The 23,063-nt window shown below is 45.1% G+C and overlaps 1 protein-coding gene across 3 annotated transcripts in view; it reads left to right on the top strand.

Moving 5' to 3' along the window:
- The window catches only part of USP32 (ubiquitin specific peptidase 32), a 257,900-nt gene that overhangs the window by 123,135 nt on the left and 111,702 nt on the right, over positions 1 to 23,063 (top strand). For all 3 annotated transcript variants that reach the window (XM_073665478.1, XM_073665477.1, XM_073665479.1), the window contains 2 exons: positions 11,922 to 11,983; positions 12,074 to 12,176. In XM_073665478.1, the coding sequence (XP_073521579.1) occupies positions 11,922 to 11,983; positions 12,074 to 12,176 (165 nt within the window). The remainder of the gene's footprint in view (positions 1 to 11,921; positions 11,984 to 12,073; positions 12,177 to 23,063) is intronic.

Here is a 23,063-nt window from a genome sequence, read left to right as displayed (position 1 = left end):
CACCTTCACCCGGCACAAGTGTGCCAAAGGACCCTACGCCCTCCATGTGCATCGCCTGACGGAGGAGGAGCTGCGGTGTGAGGAGGAGCAAGAGGACCCGGACGGGTCTGAAGAATCTAAAGAAGGAGCAGGAGGACGCCGTCGTTAAAGTACGGTAAAGAGACTGTACATAGTTACCCGTCAGGGTATAAGAACTGTTCTAGTTAAAATATAGTCCCCGTTGGGACCAGCAGATTGAACTGAAACCCGTGTGTCCCTATTCCCACTGACCGAGGACTGAGAGCGGCCATATTCCCCTTGTATATAGTTGCGCTTCTTAAAGTGCCCCCTACCGGTTTTATAGGAAACTGTTTTTCTTGAAGAGACTGTTGCACTTTACCCGGTCACAAGTTGCACCGTGGCCTTAGGAACAAGAATGTTATTTATATGAAAAGTTTATTGCTGATATATCTATATGATGTTTTCTATGTTTATGTTTATGAAAAAAAATTGTATGTTTTGGATGTTTATATTTTACAGCCCGAGGACGTGCTGTGATTTACCAGGGGGGAATGTAGCACCCTGAGGATTCGGCTGCTACAGGGGTATTGCACCTCAACCCAGAGGTGTGATATTCCACTCCCGGGTAAGGATGGAGTGTGGAACTGAGCTAGTAGGCTGCATGCACTACACACATCCCATTTCCGGGGAACAGACCGATGGTACTCCCACTAGAGAAATGTGCAGGTACAACAGTGTCTGTTCCTGGCTGGAGTGGGAGGGGGGTGGAACATCCCAGTAGTGTAGGGGCAGATAGGGGGAGCAGCCTGGGTAAAGCTAGGAGCTCATTGGGTGCTGGTCACCTGGGCTCACACATAGAGGGAGTATATAAGGTGGGCACCATCTTAGATCAGGGTCAGTCTGTGAGACGTCAGTCAGTCAGTTGTCAGTCTGTGAGACGTCAGTCTGTCTGAGAGCCTGAGAAGCAGAGCAGAGGAGAAGAGAGAGAGACCCAGAGGCGCAGAGGGGACCCCAAGATCCCAGAATAAGGACAAAAGGGTGAAGGGTCGGCAACAGGGTACCGGATCCCAAGCTGGCAGAGGCTACAGCACACCTTAGCCAGGAACCGGAGGTCGTGGGCAGGATCTGCCACGATCACCCACTAAATCCACCCGGAAGGCAGACCAAGAATAGGGTCAGGGAGCCCAGAGGAGGCTTGACCAACAAGAGGCCCGAGGGAGCCGGACTTAGGTGGATCCCTGGTGGGAACGGCCAGAAGAAGGGAGAGACAGAAAGGAGCTCAGGACCACACTCCGGAGTTGCCTGGGAGTTGACCGAGTCCAGGACCTGGTGGACGCAGCACGGCTTGGGTGGTCACTGCTGTACACAGTGACCCGAGCAACACCAGTAAGTAAAACCCTGGAACTGCATTTTATGCCTCTGAGTCTCCTTGCTGCACCTTCACAACCACCATCCTCCACGGCTGACCCCCTGAGGCTATACCCCTCCCGTTGGGGGTTATACTACCTAAGCTGCACTCACATCATCAGCCTCAGTGGACCCTGCTGCAGCGGCGGCCGTATTGACCGCAATTCAACGGGTGGCGTAGTCGACACAAAAGAACATCTAGTAACATCTATAAGGACTGCCACACACTGAGTTTGACACCCTGGGCACGGACCGGGTCACCGCCACTCGGAGACTACAACCCCCATCTGATCCGGCTCCGGGTATCCCTAACAACACTGGCCCAGGGGGCGCGTCAGATGCGCCATTTCTGGGACTGCTGAGTGGTAATATTAATAGCCGCTGAGGGGGCTAGTATTCATGGCCCCTTCCATGGCTATTAATATCAGCCCGCAGCTGTCTAAATTAGCCTTTGCTGGCTAGATTTTATAGGGGGACCCCACGTCCATTTTTTTCTGGGGTCCCCCTGTAATCTAGCCAGTAAAAGCTAAACAAACAGCTGTGGGTTGATATTAATAGCCATGGACCATTGTTGGCTAATTGCCCATTCCGCAGCCACTAATATCAGCCCTCAGCGGTCTGCTTTCCCTCTGCTGGTTATTAAAATGTCGCGGGAGCCCACACCATTTTTTTTTTCATTTTAGGCTTTGTGCCCATAATTCAGACATAGCACCGCTTTGGACGCAAATTTTTGCTGCGTCCAAAACGTTGCATTCTATTGAACGCAGGTAAATCCACATGTGTTTGCTGAACCATGCGGATTTACCGCATTCAATACTTTTTAGTGGTCAAATTTCTGTTGTGGAAACTAGCGACTCCACAAGAGAATTTTACATGCTGCGGTCTTGAAAGACGGCACTGCATGTCAGTGTCCGCGGGTGATTCGTAGCCTCTGATGCACGCATAGCTGACATGGGATTTCTAGAGATCCCATTCACTATGCTGTAACATCTCGATGCTGCGGGTTTGACGCTGTATAAATACGCAGCTTCAAACCTGCAGCGGCTCCTGACCGAGGCCACGTACTCAAACTCACCCGCAGCATGTCAATTTCTGTAACGGACATGCTAGTCTCCGCTGCCGATTTTGACCAATTGAAGTGTTATTGTAGCGCCCCGAGGGTTCGGTCGCTACAGGGGTATTGCACCTCAACCAGAGGTGTGATATCCCACTTCCGGGTAAGGATGGTGTGTGGACCGGGACTCAGTTAGCTGCATGCATCACATACACCCCATTTCCGAGGGACAGCTCAACGGTGCTCCCATTAGTACAGTAATGCAGGCACGACAGAACATGTCCCTGGCTGGAGTGGGGAGGGGGGAGGAAAACCCAGTGATGTAGGAGCAGGAGGGAACGATTTCTGGGCATAGGTAGGAGCCCATTGGTTGCAAGTCACCTGGGCTCATACACAGAGAGGGAGGTATATAAGGTGGGCACCATCTTAGATCAGTGTTCAGTCTGAGAGAGGAAGTGACAGAGCAGGGCCTCTGTGGAGCTCTGCTCCGGAGGCGGGCCTAGCCTGTGAGGCCCAGCCAGCACTGAAAGAGAAGAAGTCAGTGCAGAGAGTTGGAGAAGAGGAGGAGTTCAGCCAGAGAGGGCTGACAGGGAGCTGTGGCTCAGTCTGGGCCCAGCTCCACGAGGCAGGCCTGGAGTGGAGGCCAGAGCCAGAGGAAAGGAACGGAAACAGAAAGGAACAGAAAGGAAAGTAAGAAGGAACAGAACACCAAGAGAGGCCCAGAGACACGAAGGCAGAAGGAACCCTAAGGACCCAGGAGATTGCGGGTGACGGGTTGGCAGAACAGGGTACCGGATCCCAAGTTGGTAGAGGCGACTAATCCTTAACCAAGAACCGGAGGTCGTGATCATATCTTGGTGCGACCCCTCGCTACACCTACTAGAAAGGCACACCACATAGGGTCAGGGAGGTGAGCACGAAGCCCTCCCAAGAGAAGGCCCGCGGGAGCTGGAGAGACGTAGTGTCACTGGTGGGGCACGGCTGACAAAAGGATAGAAGGGAGTCCTGTGCCACACTCCGGAATTACCTGGGGGTTGATCGAGCCCCCTGCCTGGTGGACGCAGCACGGCTCAGGCGGTCCTATCTGTGCACAAGTGACCTGGATGAGAACTGTGAGTAAAGAACCTGAAGTGCAACACCTTGTCTCTGTGCTTTCTCGCCGCGTCAGCACTACTAGTACTGGGACGCCCGCACCATCACCCCCACCATCTACTACACTGCCCTGGGGCTGCACTCTTCCCGTGGGGAGTTACACTACCTCAACTGCATACACCATCAACCCCAGCGGTCTGCCTTGCAGCGGCGGTTCGCACTGACCGCAATCCACGGGTGGCGTAGTCGGACATTAAACCACAAAAACCCTATAAAGACTGCCATTGGTTTGACCACCCTGAGCCACTGGACCGGGTCACCGCCACGGAGACTACAACCCCCAGAGACCCGGCTCCGGGTAACCCCACACACGTGCGTACACGGCCCAGGGGGTGCGTCATCATTATATGCGGTTGATTCACATTTACCGACCATAAAAGTGCGGCATTATAACTCCGCCTTTTGGACGCAACATAAATACATTGTGTCCAAAGCGCTGCTGAGTACTGATCGGGGAGGGGGGACGTAGGGGCTAATGAACCAGCTGTGAGATATTAATTATGGCTAGGGAAAATGTTTGTCTAGTGGCACACTCCCAGGCTAAAAAAAGCAGGTCACTGCAGTCGCATAAATTACGTGAATAGAAATGGTAATGAAGATTGGGTGAATGGGACTAGCTGACACCCAGCTCTTTTGTTTGGTCATGTCAATAAGACATTTTCATGACCAAACAAAGTAAAGAAACACACAGACACAGTGTAAACACTTTATTTGAAATACAACAGACCCATTCTTTAATCATTTAAATGAACCAATATACTCACCCCTTATGGTAATCCAAGGACTTAAGCAATGTCCCACCAACTTTAGTTAGCTCCAAAAATCATTCATTGATGCTCAAAAACGCTTAAAAAAAGTGTCAAAAATGCATGTAAAAACCGCATGCTTTTTTTTCTGGCAAGGAGAGTCAAAAATGCCTCCTCTTTTTACCTAGCCCTGCACTAATAGATGCATTATGTAAAATAGGAGGCAGGTCAGTGAAGGCACAGTGAGCTGTCATAAGAGCATACAGATGAATATGTAAGCAGAGCACCAGATAGAGCGCCCCCCACAGGCCGCCCCGAAGCACGAGCATAACATTATCTCCAAACTAAAAGTATTTCATCAACCGAGGTATCATATTAATCAGTGTAATGTCACCCACCAGACAGTGTATGTGGTTTACTGAGCACAATCCTGCTGACACGTGCGTTTCAAGTTAGTGATAATTCAAACAAAGCCGTCCCCAAAAAGTACCCCTGACCACATAGATTGACATGTTAGATAAAACACAGAGTTTAAAATGTATTATCCAAACATTTCAGAAGATTGTAAACCAAAATCTTTTGACGTTTGTATTTCCAGCTTGTGGTCTTCAACATCTTCCAAATAAAATTGTGAACATTTCAGGAGACAACACATCTGTACAGGAAAAACAATAAATATCTCTATCGCATTGTCATGTACCAATTGTTATGTGCACATAATGTCTTCCTAGGGTTAAAAATACCTGGAGGAAATGGGATGTAAACTGTGCTGCCCCATGAATCTTTCACTTATGCTTTCCTGAAATTCTAAATATCATGTCGGATAAAATGCAAAATGACATTCTCCTCCAGGGCTTCACAGAAGCCTGCACTTGCCTGTGAAAAGTCCCTTTGAAAGGTCTTCAGCCAGTATTTCTTGTGATTTTTAACCTCACACTATGCTCGATCTCAAATCTGCTCTAATGAGCAGACAGGGCTATATATGTGTTTCTATATGGTGTTCATTTGAATGAGGCTAAGCCACAACCCTGAGAAAAGGGGGGCACAGTTTCTGTTTTCTTAAGAGAATTTGCTGTCGTGCCCTGAAGTTCACTGCTGTTATAACCGTGCTGCTGTTAGCAACTTGCATCGTATAGTTATAATAACTATTACTAGGTGCGTCATATTTAGTAAAGCTGTAGTAGTTACTGGGACATGTAGGGCATTATGGCCTTGATTCATCCTTTCCGTTTTTTGTCTTGTGGTATTATTTACTGTTTGGTGCGCAAAGTGTGTTTATTTCTGTCTTAAACAGTTTTTGTGACTTTTTGGTGTTAAGTCACATTTCCCAAAATGGTGCAAAAGTTGTACCAAAATACTGTCATTATGCTCAAAAATACGGGAGTGTGAGGGGGCCTGTAATGGAGTTGTGCCAAAGTTTATGACTTTTTAAAAAGTTGCAACCGATGAATAATGCGAAAATATCTGGAATCCCTAAACTCTACCCACAAGGAGGAAATCAAACGTAAAGCAAAACGTGTGAGCACATATAACATAACATATTTATATAATATAAATGACGACTCGGTACCTAGAGGTGTATTGGATTTGGCGTGAACTTGATTGAGGCTGAGCAGCAGTACAACCCACAGCTATAGGGTAAGAGGGGCGCTGTTTCTGTTTTCTGTAGAGAATTAGCTGTTGTGAACTAGAGCCCACAGCTGTTATAACCCTGCTGTTAGCAACTTGCATTATATCCAGTAAGGCAGTAGTAGTTGCTGGGACATGTAGGGCATTATATGTGTAAAGATTTGGTGTTCTCTTGAGTTAGGTTAAGCAGCAATACAAGCCACAACCGTAAGGCAAGAGGGGTGCTGTTTCTGTTTTCTGTAGAGAATTAGCTGTTGTGACCTTAAGCTCACAGCTGTTATAACCCTTCTAATGCATTATACAGTTATAATAACTATTACTATATGCATCATAACCAGTAAGACAGTAGTAGTTACTGGGACAATTTGTGAAAAAATAAAAAGCTAACTTTATATAAAGTGACTCGCTTCCTTTCCTTATCCATTTTTATCACATTCGATATTCTTGATAATTTTTATGTACTTTAATTGCTCAGATTATGGCTCTTTATTACTTTATTTTGGTGTTTTTTAGTACTTTCATCTTTCTTTAAAATTAATACAATTCTCCCTTCTGAAACCGTTTATTTCAGTCTCTGTATGACAGAAACATTCTTAAATTCATTGATAGTATGGGAATGTTTGTATCCTGGAATATATAGCACTACTAGCCCCCTACATTAAGTTCAGCCAAATTACATTATGAGCTGCGGCTAGCTATGAGAAGATTGCAATATGATATATTAAATTCATATTAGGAAAAACACTTGGGAATTATGATTTTTACATTAAGCCCAGACAGACAAGGCATAACATGTAGTTATTGTTACAATGGATGTATAATCATTTTGTTTCTCACAGAATAACAATGACTGTATTTTTTCAGGTATCGCTTTTCTGCCCTACAATGTTCTGCATTGTGAGACAAAGTGTTTATGTAGTGCTTGATCGGTAACTTTCCCGTTATCCTGACACTTCCGAACGGCCATATAAACTCTGTAATACCCTTAAGCCCTGCTGTTTACAAGAAAGCTGCTTATCATGTGGAATGATGGCCTGATATATATGTCTGTCAGTGTCAAATGATCCAAGAATCAAGCATTCATTGTGCTAGGAAAAGGATGTCAGCTTTATATAATGCAACATGCCCGATGCCTGTGCCAGTTACTGCTCTTAAAAGTGGAATTCAATAGAAATGCTGCAGGGAAGTGATTGTGAGAAAAGAAAAGGCAGCACTTTGTTGATAAAAGAGAGAGTAGTCATTGACTATATATATACTGATCACTCTCTGTGATTTGTGTTGTACGTCCGTCCATTGTCTAGACTTGTGTGGCATTTAATGGTTTTACATTCACAATAACACAGTAGTCAGATGAGTTTGAGTACACGGTGTTGTAGTGTGGCACTGTGTCTTTTTAATTATTTACAGTATATTTTATTTCTTTAATGCAGCATGCTTTTTCTCTAGTGGGTTTTCCCTATTGATGGCAAAAAAAATAATCTTCATTTTTTTTTCTTAATCTGTCGGTCAGTATCCTATCTGAGAGCAGCATGATGTAGGAACAGAGACCCTGACTACAGGGATGTATCACTTATTGAGCTGTTTGCTGCAGTTTTGATAACATTTTTGTTTTCTCTGCTGCAGATCTACCAGTTGTCTTAATGATGAGCTCTGCATAACTCCGTCCCCAACACTGATTGACAGCTTTCTGTGCATACTATTCATGGGCAGAAAGCTGCCAATCCATTGTGGGGGCTGGGTTGGGCTACATGGCAGCATATTTACTAGTCCTCTAGTGATAAAATGACTATTTTATCAGCAGGTTGATCATCAAAACTACAGCAAACTTCCCTTTAACTCTTTAAATCACAATGAGCACCTGCACTAATGCTTTAGGGTAATGCAGCTTAATATATATATATACAGTGGTAGCCAAAAGTATTGGCACCCCTGCAATTCTGTCAGATAATACTCAGTTTCTTCCTGAAAATAATTGCAATCACAAATTCTTTGGTATTATCTTCATGTAATTTGTCTTCAATGAAAAAACACAAAAAGAATTGTCTTAAAGCCAAATTGGATATAATTCCACACCAAACCTAAAAAAGGGGGTGGACAAAAGTATTGGCACTGTATGAAAAATCATGTGATGCTTCTCTAATTCGTGTAATTAACAGCACCTGTAACTTACCTGTGGCACCTAACAGGTGTTGGCAATAACTAAATCACACTTGCAGCCAGTTAACATGGATTAAAGTTGACTCAACCTCTGTCCTGTGTCCTTGTGTGTACCACATTGAGCATGGAGAAAAGAAAGAAGACCAAAGAACTGTCTGAGGACTTGAGAAACCAAATTGTGAGGAAGCATGAGCAATCTCAAGGCTACAAGTCCATCTCCAAAGACCTGAATGTTCCTGTGTCTTCTGTGCGCAGTGTCATCAAGAAGTTTAAAGCCCATGGCACTGTGGCTAACCTCCCTAGATGTGGACGGAAAAGAAAAATTGACGAGAGATTTCAACGCAAGATTGTGCGGATGGTGGATGAAGAACCTCGACAAACATCTAATCAAGTTCAAGCTGCACTGCAGTCCGAGGGTACAACAGTGTCAACCCGTACTATCTGTCGGCGTCTGAATGAAAAGGGACTGTATGGTAGGATACCCAGGAAGACCCCACTTCTTACCCCGAGACATAAAAAAGCCAGGCTGTTGTTTGCCAAAACTTACCTGAGAAAGACTGAAACGTTTTGGAACAATGTTCTCTGGTCAGATGAGACAAAAGTAGAGCTTTTTGGGAAAAAGCATCAACATAGAGTGTACAGGAAAAAAAAAGAGGCATTCAAAGAAAAGAACACGGTCCCTACAGTCAAACATGGCAGAGGTTCCCTGATGTTTTGGGGTTGCTTTGCTGCCTCTGGCACTGGACTGCTTGACCGTGTGCATGGCATTATGAAGTCTGAAGACTACCAACAAATTTTGCAGCATAATGTAGGGCCCATTGTGAGAAAGCTGGGTCTCCCTCAGAGGTCATGGGTCTTCAGCAGGACAATGACCCAAAACACACTTCCAAAAGCACTATAAAATGGTTTGAGAGAAAGCACTGGAGACTTCTAAGGTGGCCAGCAATGAGTCCAGACCTGAATCCCATAGAACACCTGTGGAGAGATCTCAAAATGGCAGTTTGGAGAAGGCACCCTTCAAATATCAGGGACCTGGAGCAGTTTGCCAAAGAAGAATGGTCTACAATTCCAGCAGAGCATTGTAAGAAACTCATTGATGGTTACCAGAAGCAGTTGTTCGCAGTTATTTTGGTTAAAGGTTGCGCAACCAAGTATTAGGCTGAGGGTGCCAATACTTTTGTCTGGCCCATTTTTGGAGTTTTGTGTGAAATGATCAATGATTTGATTTTTGCTTCATTCTCTTTTGTGTTTTTTCCTTGCAAGCAAATTAAATGAAGATAATAATACCAAAGAATTTGTGATTGCAATCATTTTCAGGAAGAAATTGAGTATTATCTGACAGAATTGCAGGGGTGCCAATCATTTTGGCCACCACTGTATGTATGTACAGTACAGACCAAAAGTTTGGACACACCTTCTCATTTAAAGATTTTTCTGTATTTTCAGGACTATGAAAATTGTACATTGACACTGAAGGCATCAAAACCATGAATTAACACATGTGGAATTATATACTTAACAAAAAAGTGTGAAACAACTGAAAATATGTCTTATATTCTAGGTTCTTCAAAGTAATTCATAGTTTTGATGCCTTCAGTGTGAATGTACAATTTTCAAAGTCATGAAAATACAGAAAAATCTTTAAATGAGGTGTGTCCAAACTTTTGGTCTGTACTGTATGTATATGTGAGCGTGCGTGCGTGTATGTATATATATATATATATATATATATATATATATATATATATATATATATATATATATATATATATATATATATATATATATATATATATGTGTGTGTATACACTGCCTGACGCTTATAACCTGACATTAAATTCATCCATTGGTTTTATAAATTACTCTTTTGAAAGCTGAAAGCCTCCCAAATTTGGTTTAGGTTAAGAAAATAAATTGGCATCAATGCTGAAATATTGATCATTTAATGAACACAGAATGGTCAGATTTTGGCAAGACAAAAGTTTTGTCGCCTGGTCATATAATGCACCCAATCCTAATTTACATCCTCACCAGTGCTCAGTAAATGATCGGTTAATTAGTGGGTGTGTATAAAAAGAAACCCAGCACCCCAGACCTTCACTTGAACTGCAACTTGAGCTCTGACAAGATGCCAAAAATCCACCCTGCGACCAAAGACCAGATCCACTGCAGAGGTGGCTGGCACCTTTAATGTGTCTCAGCGTCAAGTACAAAGAATTAAAAAAAGATTTGAAGAGACTGGAGATGTGTTTGACAAGCCCAGGTCCGGCAGACCCCGCAAGACAACTGCTCAGGAGGAACGTTTGTTGGTTAGAAAATCCAAAGCAAGCCCCTCTTCCACTGCAGCAGAGCTCCAACAGGCCTGGTCACCTCAAGTCCCTGTGTCAACTAGAACAGTTTGTAGGATTCTGTCTCGAAATGGCCTCCATGGTTGAATCAGTGCCCAGAAGCCAGCACTAAACAAAAGGCAAATAAAAAACCGTGTGGCATTTTCAAAGTCCCACAGCCTGCTAAACATATGGACGCTGGAAAAGTGTCAGAAGGTGGATTTCTCTGATGAATCTTCAGTAGAATCACACCAGAGCCGCCACAAATACTGCAGGAGACCTACTGGAGCCCGTATGGATCCAAAATACACCCAGAAAACAGTTAAATTTGGTGGTGGAAAGATCATGGTCTGGGGTTACATTCAGTATGGGGGTGTGCAAAACATTTGCAAGGTGGAAGGCAATATCAATAGCCTAAAATATCAAGAAGTATTAGCTACCTCTTACATTCCAAATCATAAAAGGGGTCAAATTCTGCAGCTGGATGGTGCGCCATCTCATACATCCATCTCTACAACAAAGTTCCTCCAGGCAAAAAGATCAAGGTGCTCAAGGACTGGCCAGCCCAGTCACCAGACATGAACATCATTGAGCAGGTTTGGGGTAGGATGAAAGAGGAAGCTTGGAAGACAAAACCAAAGAATCTAGATGAACTCTGGGAGGCATGTAAGACGGCATTCTCTGCTATTCCTGATGACTTCATTATTAAAATGTATGAATCATTGTTGAACCGCAGTCAACAATGCAGTCCTTCAAGCTCATGGAAGTCACACAAAATATTAAATATGACTAATAGCATCACAACTTTATTCACCAATGTTATGCAACATATATTTGTATTTTAAGATAATTATTTGTTTGAATATCACATTACTTTCTGTGGGCGACAAAACTTTTGTCTTGCCAAAATCTGACCATTCTGTGTTCATTAAATGATCAATATTTCAGCATTGATGCCAATTTATTTTCTTAACCTAAACCAAATTTGGGAGGGTTTCAGCTTTCAAAAGAGTAATTTATAAAACCAATAGATGAATTTAATGTCGGGTTATAAGCTTTTATTTACATAACATGGATAAGCGACATAACTTCTGTCAGGGAGTGTATTATATAAAAAATGTTTGGGGTAAAATTGGAATGAGGAAAATTATTAATGCTCCCATAAAAGATAAGTTTCCAAATGTGCTACTACTGATTCATTTTCACTTTTGCTGTAAAGAAGCTTTCATTCTATTTTAGTACGTATTTGGTTACTCAAAGTGAATTACGATCTTGAATTGAAAACAAAAATTTCAAATTCAGCCTTTGAATCTTCATCTAATCACAAAAAGCTGATTTCCTTTATAAATAGCATCTTTTTTAGTAGGAGAAGATTTTTATCTTTAGTAGGTGAATCCACATTGCACATTTTAACTTTTTTTTTTTTTTTTTTTTTTTTTTTTTTTTTAGGTTTGTCACATAGTTTTGGGATTAAGACCGGCCACTCCAGAAGAAGAAGGACAGATCATCAGGTACAAGTTAATTCATTCTCTTGTATGGCTCATGTCCTACAGTGTTTTACAGCCTAAAGTTATAACGTTATTTTCCTTTTCTATCTGCAGGGGATGGTTGGAGAGAGAAAGTCGGCATGGCCTTCAAGTTGGGCACAATTGGTTTCTTATATCTATGCAGTGGTGGCAGCAATGGAAGGAATATGTCAAATATGTAAGTGTTTATTTTTAGTGGCGCCTAGGATGTAGAGAGAATAAACATGAATTGCATTTTGATACCTTGATAGCCAGTAATGCTGGACATGAGTTATTCTTCACTTTCACAACAGAGCATGGTATTATGGAATTTTGTGTCATAACAGAATGGATTCATTAGCAAATATAGAAATATCAGTATATAGATATGCTTTGATGAATGCAAATAGAGGCAGATGACAATAGCAATATCTGCAGGGTAACCCTATCAAATGGATTTCTGCAGATGTCTGGGGTAGGAAATTGACATCAGTCCATTCTTTATTTAATCTTTCTTTGCTAAAAAAGTGTCACAATACTCCATCCTTGATAATGTCACTATTTCTTTAATTTTGACTCAAAATATATTGATGTGGTAAATGTTTGTCCATTGCATGTTAAATGAACATCTTGTGGCGTTAAATTAAAATACTGAATGATGACCTAATTACAGGAATCGTGTGGCTCGTCCAATGGACAAGTGAAAATGCATTTTGACAGATGAATGTAACAGTTTTCCTAGGTGCTGTCATTGCTTTGACGTGGGCTATATCACCAGTCCCGAAGCATTAGAATATCCACGTCGTGCTGAAAACATGTAATCATATAGGAATCGCATAAATCTTCTCCCCCAATTGTGCTCTACTTCTGCACAAGTTCACTAAGAACTCTCATAAGGTACATATGGTATAAGATATTAGGGCAAGTAACAGTGCATCTCCTGTGTCTGCATGTTATGCCCATGGGTGGTTCTAAAAATGCCTGTCCCTATGAGTGACCTAAAAAGCTGTGCTTTATGGAACCCCAGCTTAGGTTTCAACCAGATGTATAATTTTCTCCTAAAGCAACACCTTGAAGGAAATTTAAGGAAAATATTGTAGCGTCGGCATCCCTGCCTCCTGGTAGGCAGGGACGCCGTTCCCCTCACCTCTCCGCTCCGTGCCCGGCGTCCTCCTCCCGCTCTGCTGGCAGCGCGCGCTGCTTCCCGGTCACTGTGCTTAGGGCGCGCACGCGCTCCCTCTCTCTTAAAGGCGCCGCGCGCGCCGTCCTAAGGAGTTCCCGGCCAATGGCCGGAGGATCTCACCATATATAAGGCACCTCTTCCAAAATGGAGGTGCCCGAGCAATGTTGTTGCAAAGCCTTTCAACTCTGCTTCAGCCCTCAGGTCCCGTTGCCAGCTTGTTTTCCAGTGCTGTCTACCTGCTTGCAATCCTGCGGTCCAACAGTCTGCCTACCAGCATCTGCCAGTCTGTCTATGGATCAGTCCGCCTGCGGACCAGGAAGTACCTGCCAGATACCTGCCTGATACCTGTCTACCTGCTTGCAATCCTGCGGTCCGACAGTCTGCCTACCAGCATCTGCCATCTATCTATGGATCAGTCCGCCTGCGGACCAGGAAGCACCTGCCTGATACCTGCCTGTCTGCCAGCCTGTCCAGAGACTCTTACCCGCTCACCTGGGAGCGCTAACCTGCTATCCGCCTGCTAGCCTACCTGGAGGCTTAGCCGTCACTTGCTGTGACCACCTGCCTGTCCAGAGACTCTTTTCCTGCTGTCACTTGCCGTGACCACCCGCCTGTCTAGAGACTCTTATCCTGCTGTCACTTGCCGTGACCCCTCGCCTGTCAAGAGACTGTCCCCGTCACTTGCCGTGACCTCCTGCCCTTCTACCCAGAGACTGTCCCTGTCACTTGACGTGACTGCCTGCCTGCTTTCCCTGGGAGCCACCCGCTTCCTTACAAGGACTGCCCCTTTGTATAGTAGCTCAGAGGTTCCACCTCCCAGACCCGTTACAGTTTGCTCGGGCCATGGAACCCGGTGGCACCCAAACTCCCTCACTCTTGGACCTATGCCATGAACTGTCCCATCAGAGGTCCCAACAGGAGTCCATCCTGAGCCACCTGCGTAGTGTTAACTCCCGCCTGGACACACTGACTACCTCTTCGGGACCTGCTTCCAGTCGCACGACTCCTACCCCGGCAGAGTCGCTGCCCATCAATACCATGGCATCCCTTCCCGGTCGCCGCCTTTCCGCCCCACCTCGTTTTAGTGGAGATCCCGGTCAGGCACGGGGTTTCATTAACCAGTGCACCCTGCACTTCGAACTTTTGGCTCAACTTGATTCTGGAGCTGCCGGAAATCTCATTTCTCAGTCCCTGGTAGAGAAATACTGCATTCCCACAAAACCTCTGTACCCTGATCTGTCGCCTCCGTGGATGGGGGTCTCTTACCGCATCCCATCCAACTCATCACCGAATTCATAACTCTGTAGGTGGGAATGCTGCACTCTGAGAGCATCTTCTTCCATATTCTGCCTGGACTCTCTCACGCCCTCTTGCTAGGCCTACCTTGGCTCCAGAGACATGCACCCGTGCTTGATTGGCAGACCGGAGAGGTCCTTCGCTGGGGGCAGGACTGCCATAAGACTTGTTTAGTTCCCGTTCGTCCTGCCCGTCCTTCTCCTACCCCAGCCAATCTACCCGGCCTACCGGTTCCCTATTGGTCTTATGCGGACGTCTTTAATAAAAGAGAAGCAGAGACATTACCCCCTCATAGACCATACGATTGCCCAATCGACCTGATACCCGGCGCTACTCCTCCCCGTGGGCGTATTTACCCTTTGTCCGCTGCTGAAATCCGGTCCATGTCTGAATATAACGAGGAGAATCTGGCCCGGGGATTTATCCGGAAATCTACCTCCCCGGCGGGAGCAGGCTTCTTTTTTGTCAAAAAGAAAGACGGCTCACTCCGTCCCCTTATAGACTATAGAGGCCTTAACCAGATCACGGTGAAAAATAAATACCCCCTTCCGCTCATTCCTGAATTATTTGACCGTCTGAGGGTTGCTAGAATCTTCAGCAAGCTGGATCTCCGTGGGGCGTATAACCTGGTCCGTATCCGTCAGGGGGATGAATGGAAGACGGCATTCAACACCCGGGACGGTCACTATGAATACCTCGTAATGCCCTTCGGTCTCTGTAATGCTCCCGCCGTCTTTCAAGAGTTGGTCAATGACATCTTCCGTGACCTTCTCTACTCCTGCGTGGTGGTGTACCTGGACAACATCATGGTCTTCTCTCCGGATCTTTCCACACACCGGAGGGACGTTCGTCAGGTCCTGCTCAGGCTCAGGCAGAACCACCTCTACGCAAAATATGAGAAGTGCCTCTTTGAGCAGACCTCACTTCCTTTTCTGGGCTACATAATCTCTCAGACCGGCCTACGAATGGATCCTGAGAAACTGTCTGCCATCCACAAGTGGCCCCGACCGGAGGGGTTGAAGGCTATTCAGCGGTTCCTGGGCTTCGCCAACTACTACCGCCTCTTCATTCCGCACTTCTCTTCCCGGACTGCCCCTATCTCTGCTCTCACCCGTAAGGGCACTAATCCCAAAGAATGGCTGCCCGAAGCAGAGGAGGCCTTCCTTTCCTTGAAACAAGCTTTCTCCTCCGCCCCTGTGCTGCATCGTCCGGACGGCAACAAACAATTCTTCCTAGAAGTAGACGCTTCCTCCTCCGGAGCCGGAGCGGTACTCACCCAAAAGTCGTCTTCCGGAAGAATGGTAACCTGCGGCTTCTTCTCCAAACTCTTCTCCTCTTCTGAGCGCAATTATTCTATAGGAGACCGAGAATTATTAGCCATTAAGCTGGCACTGGAGGAGTGGCGTTACCTGCTCGAGGGGGCTCTTCACTCGGTAATAATTTACACGGACCACAAGAACTTGGCTTACCTCCAGAGTGCCCAGAGACTTAACCCGCGCCAAGCCCGGTGGTCCTTGTTCTTCGCCCGCTTTGATTTCATTCTTCATTTTCGCCCGGCAGACGAAAACATCAAAGCTGATGCCTTGTCCCGATCCTTTTTGGTCTCTGATCTAGAGGAGGAGCCTAAGCACATCATCGACCCCGCCAAAGTAATACAGGTGGCTCCCGTGAATCTAAATCGTCTTCCACCCGGTAAGACGTTCGTAACAGTACCTGATCGTGAGAAGGTCCTACACTGGGGACATTCGTCTAAGCTAGCTGGCCATGCTGGTCAGAAAAAGACCCTCCTGCTTATTACCCGGCATTACTGGTGGCCTACCCTGCACAAGGACGTAATAGACTTTGTTTCAGCCTGTGCGTCCTGCGCCCGCAACAAGGTTCCTAGACACCCGCCAGCCGGCCGCCTCCTGCCTCTTCCTGTACCTGCTGCCCCGTGGCAGCATATAGCCATGGACTTTATAACGGACCTCCCTGTCTCTGCCGGTTGTACGGTCATTTGGGTGGTCGCTGACCGCTTTTCTAAGATGGCTCACTTCATTCCCCTGCCGGGCCTCCCGTCTGCATCTGAGTTGGCTAAAGACTTTATCCATCATATTTTCCGTCTTCATGGTCTTCCTCTCCACATCGTATCCGATCGAGGAGTTCAGTTCACCTCTCGCTTCTGGCGAGCCATGTGTAAATTGCTGGGGGTCACCTTGGACTTCTCTTCTGCTTATCACCCACAGTCCAATGGTCAAGTAGAGCGGATCAACCAAATTTTAACAGGTTACCTCCGGCACTTTGTTAATGCTCACCATTCCGACTGGGTGGATCTTTTACTGTGGGCCGAATTTTCCTACAATATTCACGAGAGCGAATCTTCCTCCAAATCCCTGTTTTTTATAGTCTACGGTCAGCATCCTCGGATCCCGTTTCCCGTCTCCACCTCGGTGGACAATCCGGCTGCGGAATCTCTTGTTAGCGAATTTTCCTCCATTTGGGAAAGTACCAGATCCGCACTTCTTCAGTCATCCGAGCGGATGAAAAAACAGGCTGACAAAAGACGTCTGGATCCGCTACAATTGCGTCCTGGAGATAAAGTCTGGCTCTCGTCCAAATATGTCTGGCTCAAGATTCCTTCCTACAAGTTAGGGCCTCGGTTCATCGGCCCACTGGAGGTTATCAAACAAATCAACCCGGTGGCCTATAAATTGAAACTCCCAGCCAACTTGCGGATCCCTAACTCCTTCCATGTATCTCTACTCAAACCCGTTGTACTTAACTCTTTTTCCAAGTCTACAGGTACGCCTCCTGCTCCGGTTTCCGCTGAAAACGAGTTTGAGGTAGAGAACATTCTGGCCACCAAAAGGGTAAGAGGAAAGACCTTTTTTCTAGTGGATTGGAAGGGGTTTGGTCCTGAGGAGAGAACGTGGGAGCCCCGGGAGAACATCCATGCCCTGCTCATCCTTGATAAATTTCTCTCTGGCCTAAAAAAGGGGGGGGCCTAAAGGGGGGGGGTACTGTAGCGTCGGCGTCCATGCCTCCTGCTAGGCAGGGACGCCGTTCCCCTCACCTCTCCGCTCCGTGCCCGGCGTCCTCCTCCCGCTCTGCTGGCAGCACGCGCTGCTTCCCGGTCACTGTGCTTAGGGCGCACGCGCTCCCTCTCTCTTAAAGGGGCCGCGCACGCCGTCCTAAGGAGTTCCCGGCCAATGGCCGGAGGATCTCACCATATATAAGGCACCTCCTCCAAAATGGAGGTGCCCGAGCAATGTTGTTGCAAAGCCTTTCAACTCTGCTTCAGCCCTCAGGTCCCGTTGCCAGCTTGTTTTCCAGTGCTGTCTACCTGCTTGCAATCCTGCGGTCCGACAGTCTGCCTACCAGCATCTGCCAGTCTGTCTAGGGATCAGTTTTCCTGCGGACCAGGAAGTACCTGCAAGATACCTGCCAGATACCTGCCAGATACCTGCCAGATACCTGCCAGATACCTGCCTGATACCTGTCTACCTGCTTGCAATCCTGCGGTCCAACAGTCTGCCTACCAGCATCTGCCAGTCTGTCTATGGATCAGTCCGCCCGCGGACCAGGAAGCACCTGCCAGATACCTGCCTGCCAGCCTGTCCAGAGACTCTTACCCGCTCACCTGGGAGCGCTCACCTGCTATCCGCCTGCTAGCCTACCTGGAGGCTTAGCCGTCACTTGCTGTGACCACCTGCCTGTCCAGAGACTCTTTTCCTGCTGTCACTTGCCGTGACCACCCGCCTGTCTAGAGACTCATCCTGCTGTCACTTGCCGTGACCCCTCGCCTGTCAAGAGACTGTCCCCGTCACTTGCCGTGACCTCCTGCCCTTCTACCCAGAGACTGTCCCTGTCACTTGACGTGACTGCCTGCCTGCTTTCCCTGGGAGCCACCCGCTTCCTTACAAGGACTGCCCCTTTGTATAGTAGCTCAGAGGTTCCACCTCCCAGACCTGTTACAAATATTAGCAACTTCTTCCCTTAAAGAGTACCTATCACCATTCTGGGGCTGCCCTTTTTATTTAATAACCGTGAACAACCCTAGGTTTGGTGATAGACTATCATCTATTAATAAAAGCACTTAGAAGTGTTCCTGTTGTCCTCTTCTAGCAAAAGTTTGACCCAAACTTCCCTGTTGAAGAGTGAGATCCCTCAACCCAGCACGCAGCCCGTCTCACAGTGATCGAACAGGATCTCGTTCTTTGCACTAACTGAGCGCTGACATTAATAAGCTCAAAATCACTAGACAGGTTACCATTTGGGAACAGCTTAGTAGAGTATGCAGCCGCACTCTGTTAGTGGAAAGAGTGAGATCTCACTCTTTTTACTGCAAGAGCGGTTGAGGAGGTTTTTGAGACCTTCATGCTGGGATCCCACAACCTGAAAGTTCGGACCCTACTTTTTGAACAAAGGCAGATCTTTTCGGGGCTGCTCACTCTTTTATTAAATAAAAAAAGACAGTCCCAGACAGGTGATAGGTATTCTTTAAATGGATTGGGTGTGTTATGGTAAATATTTATACTTTGCTTTTGATTTTATTATTTTAGACAATTAAATCTACCTATATATCTTAGATAATTTTGTATTTTAGTATTCGCTTTATAAGTGTCCTAACATATGGCGTTGTCTCTGATATAGGTGTCTGTGTTAAGCTTTCTTTGTTACAGAAAAAACTAGATATAGCCAGTTTCTAAGGAATTCAGCAGAATCCATAATTTGCGACTTTGTTGTTCCCAATTTAGATATCTTTCTTTTTAGGTAATGTAATGTATTAAGCCATTCCCACTTTACTTATCTTCGTAGTGTAATAAAATACTCGTTGCTTGGGATCTGAGGGCAGACAAGAATTGTACACTCAGACACTGGCTATGTGTTATTTTCTTTTCTCCGATGCATGGTATTTATTTAATTTAATTCATTTAATTTGAACCAAAATGGCAGATTTGGAGATAATTTGTATCTCAATCCAAATTAATTCTTGGAAGAGTCTACCATGACAGGTGTCATGTGTCTTTTTATAAGATAGGAGCGGTAGTATGCATGTGTGACCACTGCTCACATCTCTTTGATGGAAGCAATAGTCGCATGTATGGCCATCGCTTTTAGAAATAGTGAATGATGTGATGGTCATGCATGCATACTACTGCTCCATTCTCAAGGGGAACACTGGACCCCCTTTCCAGGGATCATTCTTTTCTAGGTTTAGTGTTCCTTTAAACTAGTATGTAGGAACTTTTCACAAAAGTGTAGGATCTTCACAGTACACTGTCTTAATGGTGTTGTCCATTGAAGAGAAGTTATCGCCTATACGCATACTGCCAGTTGGCGGGTTCTCAGCAGATTGACCCCCACTGATCTTTAACCGCTTCCCGACCGCCCACTGTAGATAAACGTCCGCGCTGCCTGGGGTCTGTGCAGCGCGGACGTTTAAAAACGGTGGGTGGTCTCGCAGTGCTCAGGACCCCCTGGGTCCTGCAAGCGCTGTGAGAGCGGTGCAGAGCATTAGCTCTGACAGGGAACATCATCGGGACCTGATTAGATCAGGTCCCAGTGATGTTAACCCTTTGCTGTCTTCTATATGCTGCGATCTATAGTGATCGCGGCATATAGGAGACAGCAGGAGGAGAGGGGGTCGTCCACTTACCTCTCTGACGACCCCTTGATTGCTTTCAGGACCTGGCGTTGCTATGGCAGCTGGAGGTCACATGACCGCCTCCAGCTCTGCCATATATGGTGTCCTTCCTGTCTGGCTTCAGCCTGTAGCTGATGCCAGACAGGAGACTGTGAAACAGTCAGTGAAGATCTCATATAATGTAATATATGTCTATTACATTACATGAGATCAGGGATCAGAAAAATATAAATTAATGTCTCATACAGGGACTAAGTAAAAATGTAAAAAAAAGTAAAAAAAAATGTTTTGAAACTGTTAAAAAAAAATACAAAATAAATAAAAATAAAGAAATAAAATATTAAACCGATAAATCCATATAGTTATGCAAAAATAAAAAAAGTACACATATTTGGTATTGCCGCGTCCGAAACAACCCGAGCTATAAAACTGTCACACTAATTAACTCCTTATGTGTACACCGTAATAAAAATAAATAAAAAACGGAGCAAAAAACTATGCTTTTTCCTCATATCGCCAAACAAAAAGTGGGAAAAAATGCGATCAAAAAGCAAAATGGAAATAGAAATGGTACCGCTGAAAACGTCATCTTGTTCCGCAAAAATCAAGCCGCTATACAGCTCCATCAGCCAAAAAATAAAAAAGTTATACCTCTCAGAATAAAGCAATGCAAAAAAAATATTTTTTCTATAAAATTGTTTTATTGTGTAAAAGCGCCAAAACATAAAAAAATATACAGTAAGTGTAGTATCGCTGTAAATGTACTGACCCAAAGAATAACGCTGCCTGATCACTTTTACCACACGCAGAACGGCATAAAAAAAAAACCTCAAAAAACAATTCCTGAATTGTTGGTTTTTGTTAATTTTACCTCCCAAAAAAACTGACTAGAAAGCGATCAAAAAATGTCACATACCCACAAATGGTACCAATAAAAATGTCAACTCGTCTCGCAAAAAACAAGCCATCACATGACTCTGTCGGCCGAAATATGGAAAAATTATAGCTCTCAAAATATGGCGATGCAAAAACTAGATTTTGCAAAAAAAAAAAGCGTCTCTTAGTGTGTGACAGCTGTCAGTCATAAAAACCCGATATAAATCTGGTATCTCTGTAATCGCACCGACCCGAAGAATAAAGTAATCTAATCAGTTATATCACACTAGGAACGGCGTAAAAAAATAAATAAAACCAATTCTTCACCTGCTACTGATTTGTTTATTATGTCTCCCAAAGATCGCAGTATGGCTCGGCACACATTTATCCTGCGCTCTGCGCTGAGCACTTACGCCAGAGTTTCCATGTAAATCTCTGAAATATGTGATTCAGCCAGAACCCATGACGGAAGATTCCCTGTAATGAGGCAGATATAGGCCACTGTGGATGCCGTCTGGCCTGTGATCCCACGGTGTCATTTGTTTTAGGCGTGCATAAAAGTGCGGTTGGCCACAGTTTTGTGCACTTCTGAAAAAAAGGACACCGCTAAACAGAGGCCAGACGGAGTCCAGAGTAACTCTGCTGCCTCATTACAGTGAATGGATCCCGCAGGGGTTTCATCTGAATTACATCACTTGGAAATTTAGATGGAAACCCCGATGTAAATGCTCAGCCTAGAGCGCCGGATAAATGTTACGTAAAATGTTCCCAATAAAAGCTTCAACTCAGTCCTCAAAAAAAGCTAGTCCCCACTCAGGTCCGTCATCTGTTAAAAATATAAGGGACTTCCAAGTTACTGGTAGCAGAAAGGCTCTGGAAAAGCGAAATGGCCCTTGCCCCCCAAAAGAAATTCAAAAAATGTTGTGCTCCCAAATCCAAATGCCTATTCTACAATAATTTGTTCTCCAATTGTCAAATAGCACTCCGTCCCCCCCCAGATCTCGCCATATGGCTGAGCGGTACGATACAGCCACATATGGGGTATTGGCACTTTTAGAAGAAATTGTGTGACACATTTCGGCACCATTTTTACCCATTGCCCTGTGTGAAAATGTAAAATCTGAGGGTAAAACATTTTTTTGTGGTAAAAATATAATTATGCTGTTTTCACTGCCCAATGGTATAAATTTAAAAATTAAAAAATACTCACTACTTCCCTAGATGAATTCCTTGAGAGGTGTAGTTTACAAAATGGGGTCACTTGTGGGGGTTTCTGCTGTTTCTGCATGTCAGCGACTCTTCAAATGTGACACGGTGTCTGCTGCCTATCCCAACCAACATAGCGCTCCTTTCTCTTCCGAACCCTGCCGTACACCAAAGCAGTGGTTTTCCCCCACATATGGGGTATCGGCGTGTTCAGGAGAAATTGTACAACAAATTTCATGGTGCAATTTATCCTGTTACCCTTATGATAGTACAAAATTAGGGAAAGGAAAACATTTTTTGTGGGAAAAATGTGAAAATTTTATTTTTACAGCTGATTATTATAAACTTCTGTGAAGCACGTTGGGGTTCAAGGTGCTCACCACACATCTAGATAAGTTCCCTAAGGGGTCTAGTTTCCAAAATGGTGTCACTTGTGGGGGGTTTCCACTGTTTAGGAACATCAGGGGCTCTCCAAACGCAACATGGCGTCTGCTAATTATTCAGACAAATTTTACATTCAAAAAGTCAAATGGCGCTCCTTCCCTTCCAAACCCTGCCGTGCGCCCAAACAGTGGTTTTCCCCCACATATGGGGTATCGACGTGTTCAGGAGAAATTGCACAACAAATTTCATGGTGCAATTTATCCTATTACCATTATGATAATGGAAAATTAAGGGATGAAAAACGTTTTTGTGGGAAAAATGTGAAAATTTTATTTTTACAGCTCAATATTATAAACTTCTGTGAAGCACCTTGGGGTTCAAGGTGCTCACCACACATCTAGATATGTTCCCTAAGGGGTCTAGTTTCCAAAATGGTGTCACTTGTGGGGGGTTTCCACTGTTTAGTCACATCAGGAGCTCTCCAAACGCAACATGGTGTCTGCTAATTATTCAGA

This window comes from Phyllobates terribilis, unplaced genomic scaffold (assembly GCF_046119375.1).
Source record: "Phyllobates terribilis strain yellow unplaced genomic scaffold, ASM4611937v1 Scaffold_2__4_contigs__length_985480577, whole genome shotgun sequence".
Classification (NCBI taxonomy): domain Eukaryota; kingdom Metazoa; phylum Chordata; class Amphibia; order Anura; family Dendrobatidae; genus Phyllobates; species Phyllobates terribilis.
The sequence above is the reverse complement of the archived record's forward strand: the minus strand, read 5'-3'. Positions and strand labels throughout refer to the sequence as shown.